Source organism: Corylus avellana, chromosome ca3 (genome assembly GCF_901000735.1).
Source record: "Corylus avellana chromosome ca3, CavTom2PMs-1.0".
Taxonomy (NCBI): Eukaryota; Viridiplantae; Streptophyta; class Magnoliopsida; order Fagales; family Betulaceae; genus Corylus; species Corylus avellana.
The window spans coordinates 31,491,508-31,500,809 of NC_081543.1; the positions used below are offsets into that span (position 1 = coordinate 31,491,508).

The window sequence follows — 9,302 nt, forward strand, 5'->3', positions numbered from 1 at the left end:
CGTGGACCAATCAGATATTGACACGTGGCACATATTTAACTTTTTTTTAAAATTAAAAAAATTGTATTTTTTTTTTTTTGAAAAAAAAAAACAAAAAAGGAAAAAGGAAAAAAATTGAGGGTGGCTCTTGGCCATTTGGAGCCACCCCCTTTGGCCAAGGGGGTGGCTATCTAGCCGGATGGGGGTGACCTGGTGGCCAGGGGGTGGCTGACCAAAGAGTCACCCCCAAATGGCTAAGAGCCATCCCCAATTTTTTTCCTTTTTTTTTTAACATTTTTTTTAATTTTAAAAAAAAATTAAATAGGTGGCACGTGTCAACATCTGATTGGTCCACATGTCAGTCCTAACGGTCAACGGACTAACTTGACCCTTTATCATAACCCCAGAGAGATCCTGTAATAAAAATGAAACATGGTAAAAATAAAGTTTCCAAACCTTATGGGGTATTAAGTATTTAACCCTAAAAAATATTGAAATGAAATAAGAAAAAATGATGTAGAAAAAATTTGTTGAGCTGGATTTGAATGGTCATTTTGCAAACGAGCGATGTCGTACAAGATAGGATACGGACAGGGCAGAGAGGGGAGCGGGGAGGTTTTATCCAAAACTTCGCTTTGGTGAATCAATCAAAATCCCAAACTCTCCCCAATGGTGTCGATGGCGTCTTCACTCTCTACCTTTCACTATTCTCCTTCTTCTTCTTCTTGTTCCAAGAACACTGACAATGTTAAGCTTTCTTCTTCTCTTTTCGGTTCACCTATTGCCGTTAGTACTTTCTCTTCAAAGCCCAACAACATTTCTCTTGCTTCTCCAACGCCCAGGCGTCTCGCGGTCATCGCCATGGCTCCACCCAAGCCCGGTGGCAAATCTAAGAAAGGTTTCATCTTTATATCTTTTTGCTATTTGGGTATGAGTTTGAGGGGCTAAAAGTTGTGTAATTTTGCTGATGGGTATGTGTGTGCAGCGGTGGGATTGATAAAGCTGGCTCTGGAGGCAGGGAAGGCGACCCCGGCGCCGCCTGTAGGGCCGGCACTGGGTTCCAAGGGTGTCAATATCATGGCTTTCTGTAAGGACTACAATGCCAGAACCGCCGACAAGGCCGGTTATGTTATTCCCGTCGAAATCACCGTTTACGATGTTAGTTCAGTGCTTTTTAATTCCATTCTCTTCAAAATCCTTTCTTGTTATTTCCTTTGCGTGCAGCTGGGTTTGGTTTGAGGATCAATTTCTTGTTTTCTTTTGATAGGATAGGAGCTTTACTTTCATATTGAAGACTCCTCCTGCTTCGGTTCTACTCCTTAAGGCCGCAGGTATGCTTCTTTGACATGCCCATTACATGTTTGATTATATTACTCCCTTATCTTGCGTGTTATGTACTTATGTTATTCCTCTTTGTTCGTGGAGGGGTTGGGGGTGCTCATTGTGTGTAATTAAAGTGTCTAATTCAAGGCATTTAATATTTTTTATTAGGGTATTACCAACATATTCACCATGTCAGCATATGAACTGTTATATCTGTAAAATCTAATCTAAACAATGAAATGGTTCTTCTCCATTGCAAGTGAAATGCAGATGATCTATTTCCTTGATTTAGCAACTCTTTGAGTGGGGGCGAGGCATTTCTTGCATTCATCGGCTTGGTTTAAATACACCCAACCTGTTTTCATACAACTAGAATCTAGACAACTACAATTCTTTTTTACTCGTGCAGACTGACAATTTTACTTATCTAAACAAGTGGGAAGCTCTTTGTTCTTGATTTAGGCATTCAATTTGATTGTGCTTAATAATAAAATGGAAAAAAGGAGCTCATTGTATCTTGCTAAAAGTTTATTGGAATACTTAGGATGGTGAGCTTGTGCGGAAATTATACTAAACTTTTGAAAGGCCTCTTAACCTAAAAAACCCACGCATAAACATTACAACACCTGACAATGGTTCCAGACCATAAGTTTCTATATGTTTAAGGCCGGATGCATAAATTTAAATGTTAAAAGGAGAGACGTTGTAATAATTTGATTTTGGCATAGACAATTAAATTACTGAGTCTAAGGTGGAAAAAAGTGTTCAATGAAACACTTTCATGTTTTTATTGGCTCTTGACCTTGTATTAACCATCTAATTTTGGTTATTAGTGTATGATGTGAATGATTAGAAATTAGATTCAGAGGGCAAAGAAGAAACTCAGATTGGCTCATTATTAGTTCCAGAAAAAGAGCTGTTATGACTCCCAAGGGTGTCCTATAATGGCTATGACATTGGAAGAAATAATTAAATGAAACTTTTGATTTAACCATCTTTATGCTTTTTACTAAACTCAACTTGAAACTTAAGGAGTCTTCAAGAGGTAGCTCAATTAGCTGGGGACCACGCCTCATGAAGCGGAGGTCACTAGTTCGAATCCCCCTCCTCCCTTTCCCTCCCATTTCTAGTCATGTCAAAAAAAAAACTTGAAACTTAAGGCCAGGTGGCTGGCTTGACATTTTTCACATTGCTTTCTTTTTTATTACCTCACCAAATTTGCTATTGTTCTTGCTATTTTGTTGAGAAATGAGAAATATTTCAGTCTCATAGAGAATCCAGCTTCAAGGTAGTAACCCTTGTGATATGTATTGATGGCGTGCCCGGCTAGTGACTTGTTACCATGATGTTATCTGTAGAATATTGATAACAACTTATTATCATAGGTTTAAGTAATTAGTGATTTTTCTTCACTCACTGTAAATTCTATAATCGAGTAGTGATAATTTACTTATACTGAGTGATATGTAGGTGTGGAGAAAGGTTCTAAAGACCCACAGTTAGAGAAAGTGGGCAAGATCACCATTGATCAACTGCGCACAATCGCTGCTGAAAAGCTGCCAGACTTAAATTGCACAAGTATTGAATCAGCAATGAGAATTATAGCAGGCACTGCAGCTAATATGGGAATTGATATTGATCCTCCGGTTCTTGAAAAAAAGAAGAAGGAACTTCTTTTGTAGATGTGTTTGTTCTTTGTTCCCTTGATTTTGCCTTAATTGTACTTATAAATCATCTTTGTGCAATAAGATGGATAGATTGTTGAGTTGATATGCGATTATTTCGATTTCGGTCTTCTGGGCATAACTTGACGGAGATAACTTTAGGGGTGAGAAAAGGCGGTTACAGTTAATGGTTATTAGCTAAAATTGTTAACCGTAACTGCTTAGACAGTTAGTAGAATCGGACACACTTCACCGCTAACCACTTTTTAAAAGGGAAAAAAAAAAAAAAAAATTAGAAAAAGCCAAAATGATGTTGTTTCTACAATAATACGGTCATATTTTATTACATACGACGTCGTTTCTAGAGTTTTATACAATTTTTTTTATATATTTAAACATCAAAATGGCATCATCTTCATGTGTGTGTGTCTACATATATATATATATATATATATATATATATATAGAGCCAATAGATAACTCACTGGTTTATGATAGGATTTTATTTTGGAATATGGATTTCTTGAAAGATGTTGATCATCCTCTTGTTGGGGAGAGAAACACCAAGCTAGTTAAACAAGAGTAATTTTTTTTTGAGTCAAACAAGAGTAAATTAATATACATATTAAGACACCATTTCTAGCTCAAAAGCCTAAGCTAATTGGTTTGGGTCCACTTAGGTATATTAATCACTCTTATTCTTTATATTTTTTTAAAATGGGACACAAAGCTTACAAGTGCATGCACAACAAATTTCTCCTCACTTGTGAGTCTCTACCACATTGACCAAACTCTCCCACACATAAGAGTGTCATGCGTACTTCAAGATAAACCACTCTTTTTTATCAGAGTTAAAACCAAAAGCATCAAACCAAGACACTTGTATCAGTGGCAGCGAAAGTTAACCATGAGCTTTGATACCACTTGTTGTGCACGAAATTAAATATTTAAGATCCCAAAGAAGCAGAAAAGAACATAATAGAAAATAGATCAATCACACAAGACACCAAAATTTACATGGTTCGGCTTAACAAGCCTATATTCACTGGAAGAGACGACCCAGAGGAAATTCACTAACAAAAGATGAAGTATAAAAGGTAGTAGGGAGAAAATCACTCAAAGCCCAAAGTCTCAATACACTCAAATCTCATTCTCACACAAAAGAGAGAAAAACTAACACAAAGAAAGACACTCGTATCAGCCGTAGTGGAAGCAAACCATGAGCTCTGATACCAATTGTTGAGTGGTTTTCTCATTACTACCTTTTGTACTTCATCTTTTGTTAGTGAATTTTCACCGACTTGTCTCCGCTAGTGGATATAAGCTTGTTAAGCCAAACCACTTAAATCTTGGTGTCTTGTGTGATTGATTTATTTTTTATTCTGTTCTTTTCTGCTTCTTAGGGATCTCGAATGTTTAATTCTGTGTACAACAGCTCTAATACAAGAAAACAAAATGTTTATGCACTTACATAAAGTAGGAGTGACAATTTGTGTTTATGTGTTGAATTCGGGTCATATGGAGATATAGTTATAAAACTATAGTCAACTCTAACTCGATCCATTTAATTAAACGGTCCAAACTCCTCAATTCTAACTTGTTAATTTTGTGTTTGATTTATGTTGAGTTCACATGCCATGTCAAAAGTTGATAGCCTTAATGTTATCTGTCGGATTTGAATCATATCAAAGAACGAGTATAAGACCATATATTAGCCACTCATAACCTACTAATTTGATTAGAGAGGTTAGATTTATCAATTCTAACCCATTAGTTTCACATTAGGTTCTTACGTAATGTTAAAAATTGACAAACAACTATAAAGTTAGATTCATCAATTCTAAGCCATTAGTTTCGTATTAGATTCCTACATCATGTTAAAAATTGACAACTATAAAGTTAGATTCATCAATTCTAATCCATTAGTTTCATATTAGGCTCCTACGTCATGTTAAAAATTGACAACTATAACATAATTTCGTTGCATGATCCTACAAGGAACATATTTCTACCACTACTATGGGCTCTGTTTTTCCACGAGATAATGATGTTTAGTGGAATGATGAGATCGCAAGAGTTAGCCATGCTTTGGATCTGACAGAATATCCCTATGCTAGAGACATCAAAAGGGCATCACATAAAGGGTTACGCATTACATATAGCTTTTTCCAACCACTTTGGAGTGTTTACACCATCTAATAATTGATGTTTAGTGGAATCATATGGTCCTAAAGAGAGAGAGAGAGAGAGGGCATCAGTCGTGAGGCACGTGGTGAAGCCTTCCATGACTAAAACTTTGAAACCCAAATAGGGACGGAGCCAGGAAATTTTATGGAAAGGGGTCAACCAATTTATTTATTTTTTTTTCGGTTCTTTAGAATTTTTTTATTAAAAAAAATTATTTTTGTTGTTTTTTTATGAATTAAAGACTACCGTAAGGGCCAAAAAAAGTGAGCATTTGAAAGTAAGAGCCGAAAAATAGACATTTGAAAGTAAGGACCAAAAATAAAAAAACTTAATGGGTATGACCCAAAAAAATTAAGAATAGGACCAAAAGTTTTTATTGAATATGGCCAAAAAATCTAAAAATAGGGCAAATTATTTTTTGAAGGGGGCCAAATAACTAAACTTAAAACATTACTTTACCCTCCTCCTCCTCCTTCTTCTTCTCCTTCTTCTTTTTTTTTTTTTTTTTTTTTTTAATTTATTTATTTTTTCCTTATTTGGGGACCCCGGTCCCCCTCCCTCCGTCAAATAGCCATTAATGCTTATCCACATGACATGAAGTTACCTAGCTTGCAAACCAAGGTTGACATGTCAAACAGGGCATTATTTTGGTATTTTAATTTGTCTCCCCTGTTAATTACCAATTATAAAGCAATATGACTTTGTAATTAAGTCCACCACTTAATTTAACCATATTAAAGGCCACTTTGTCAATTAATGTCTATCGAGACCGGCATCCGCTACAACCTAATGTGAGAGGCTACTCGTCTTGTCTTTCACTATTTGAGTTATTTGAATAATTGTCTAAATAATTACCACTTAAGACTCCGAACAACCTCTCGCATGCATATTACATGTTCAATGTTCATTGTTCATTGTATGGAATTTCCATCCACATATCCGTTTTATAACACGGATTTGTAAGCACTACACTTTTAATGATTAATAATTCCACGAAAGACAACATAAATGCGATTGAAGGACTATACAACTAGTGCAACTAGTTTTCTTGTATGACATTCGAGTGATATCATGGTTTGACGTAGATGCCGCGGATGGATTCTTATCATTGTCCCTAGATAATGATTAAACTCTTTTTTCTTTTCTTTTTTTTACTCTTTTATATATATATATATATATATATATATATATATATATATTCCATAATTGAGGTTTTAATTAGAGAGCATTGATTAAACTTTTTTTGTTTTTTTTACCAGTCCTTAAACATTTTTTTTATGAAAGGAAAATTAATTACAATATTACTATTTTGGGGCTTTATTTTACTGGGGGCCTTATGCAACAGCCTTAATTGGCCTAATTAGCAGCCCATGTTCTTCACATCGATTGACATATCGTATTTTAAATGGCTTGTCAAGTTACTCGCCTAAAAATATATTTAAAACACATCAATTAGCTGGATTAAAATTAATGTAAAGAGAGCATTATTCTATTACCATACCAAACCACATGACCAATTTAACAACCTTTGTTCTTTGTTAAAATAATAATAATAATAATAATGTTATATATTACACTCTCATTCTATTAGGTTGATGTGACTGTGCACATCAACCCTTGTATTAACCATTGTTAAAAAAGAAATCAAGGACCAAGGGACATTGTCATATCAGTCCAATAAAATGAGAGTGACATAAGGATGTAGTATTATAGTATATATAACATTATTATTTAACTATATATTAACACAATGTTTAATTATTGAGTAATGCTACTATTCTCACTAAATTTTTACACCAGTTTCACGTCGACTAATGTGACTTATTTAAAGTAGTTTTCCCTAACTTAAAATATATATATATATATATATATATATATATATATAAACTATTTAAAGCACGTCACATCAACCAAAATAAAATTGGTACAAAATTATAATGTGAAAAGTAACATTATTACACATTTACACTTAATTATTTTATTTAGTTATTACTCTTATATTCTTGAACATAAGAATTGCCGAGGATAAAACTAAATAAATAACAGCCGGGTCAAGTTGGCGGCCCAAAAAGGTAAAGAATCCAAAGTCATTGATTGACATTTATTTACAACCAAACAAGACCTTTGCTTTTCTTTTTTGTTGGCCTTATAAATATATGTGCCCCTTAAGATAATTAGCAGTATTAAAGTTGTAGTGTTTTGTATAACTATATAAGTCTATAACACAACCACAGAGGCAGAGCAACCGAAACACAGATAATCTGCGGACCACCACCAATACCTCCAATCATAACCAAAAAGCCCCTTTACTTTCTCTGCTTCAATCTGACTGAAACACTTGAAGGCTCAGGGTATTTCTCTCTTTCTCTGCATATCTTTATCTGTTTGGTTTCATTTGCATCCTTTGCAATTTAATGCCCCTTCGATTTCCCAGACCATGATTCATTAGCCATGTTGTTTTTTTTCCATCATATTAAACCCTCTCAAATCCATTGATAGAAGAAAGAATGTTTTTTGGTTTTGTTTTTGGTTGTTTGCCGCATGGCTTTATGCTTATGGGTTTCGTGAGTTTTGGATTCTTCTGGTTATGGAGATAGATGACGACGTAGATCCTCGTGGATAAGTGGGTTTGTTTTTGTCTTAATGAGCGTGGTTGGAGGGTTTCCAAATTAACATATTTTTTCTTTCTCACAGATTGAGGAGGTATGCATGTGTATGTTGAATGCTTGATTTGTTGTCTGGGACTGGACTTGGTGATTATAATTAGCATTCCGTGCTTATGGGTCTTAAGTGAATCGTTGATTACTGCTTAGTTTTTGTTTCTGTTGTTGATACCACATGCCCATCTCTTAATTTCATTTACGGAGTCCATAATGCCCGTTAATAGAGGATCGTGGTTGTTTTTCTGTTTAGATCATGAAGTTCTGTGTGGAAGTTGCGAGTGCAACATGTGTGATTCTTAGTTTCCCTTCAAAAATGTTCAAACAAGTTAATCAAGGCTTCAGTTGAATCGATTTTCATTTATTATCGTATAGACAGTTTTGTTTATGGTCTGAGAGTTTATTCTGCTTAAGCAATAAGTAGTGCTGATTAATTTTCTAATCTCAGGTTAAGGAATGGGTTTAACAGTCGACTTTAGAAATTGGAAGTACTTAAGATGGTCATTTTTGGATCTTTGAAGAAGTGGAGTTAGCTACAGATGTATGGGACCATTGATGGTCTTATTTAGGCTCTATGGAGTTCTGAAGTTACTATTTTGGTTAAAACAAATGCTTGGGTCTGTAGGTTTGGTGGTTTTTCTTCATATGCGTTGGTTCAAGAAAAGTCAGTGTGAAACCATTTAGTATATATTGGCAATAGCAAAGGTAATAGCTAATAGTAGCATGCACAGTTAGTGAATGACATTTTCTTGAATTTTTCTTTTCCAATTATTACTAGTTTATTTATGAGGAATTTCTGGAAGCTATGTGTTCGCGTGTAGCAAAATGGTGTGCCTCAAGTCAGCAGTAAAGACGTAAGGAACAGGACCACATAGTTGCAAAAAAGCCTGATAGAACAAGTAGAGGTGAAATCTAGAGTACCACTGGTTTTTTATTGGTTTTTCTATTACTGGAGCTAGGAATTTTGAATACTTGAAAGTTTAATAGCCAAGTCTGTGAAGGGAAGGGAAGAGAATAGTTATATGATTGATTTTTTTTTCCTTTTTCCTTTGATCTGTTGACACTGATTGAACTTGTGACTGTATGCTTTTATTGTTATATAAAAAATCACTTCAAGCTCTTTCTATTCCTAGATTTACAACTGTTGATGTGGTGAAGCATTCCAGCAGTGATCTTCAGCCGCCTTATGCCCACACTATGGGATATCACCCTAACTAGGCTGCTTGCTAGATTTGGTGCAATAGTGTGGAGAAAAGGGTGGACACCATTACTGCCTGCAATTGACCTTGATTGCTTCATTTGACTCCATGTGTATCAGGATTTGTGGGACCTAGCTGGTGGTGTTTTGAACCACTGGTAGCTATTTGTTGGTGGCCTCTTAGAGCATTCATTTCCAGCTCAACAAAATAGCCAAAATGGTATTATATATTTCATATCTTATATTAGTAAAAAAATTTGCTCTATCATCACTCTAATAAAAAATTATTTT

At 34.9% G+C, this 9,302-nt stretch overlaps 2 protein-coding genes across 2 annotated transcripts in view; both read left to right on the top strand.

Annotated features, from left to right (window-relative positions):
* Window positions 1-547: 547 nt before the first annotated feature.
* Window positions 548-3,072, top strand: LOC132176644 (large ribosomal subunit protein uL11c). The gene is made up of 4 exons (XM_059588908.1): window positions 548-877; window positions 965-1,137; window positions 1,247-1,310; window positions 2,773-3,072. The coding sequence occupies exons 1-4, from the start codon at window positions 649-651 to the stop codon at window positions 2,982-2,984; spliced, it is 678 nt and encodes a 225-aa protein (XP_059444891.1). The 5' UTR covers window positions 548-648; the 3' UTR covers window positions 2,985-3,072.
* A 4,291-nt stretch (window positions 3,073-7,363) lies between these two features.
* The window catches only part of LOC132173705 (metal tolerance protein 1-like), an 8,556-nt gene continuing 6,617 nt past the window's right edge, over window positions 7,364-9,302 (top strand). Inside the window, exon 1 of the mRNA XM_059585283.1 lies at window positions 7,364-7,504. The gene's annotated coding sequence lies outside the window, so the exon portion shown is untranslated. The remainder of the gene's footprint in view (window positions 7,505-9,302) is intronic.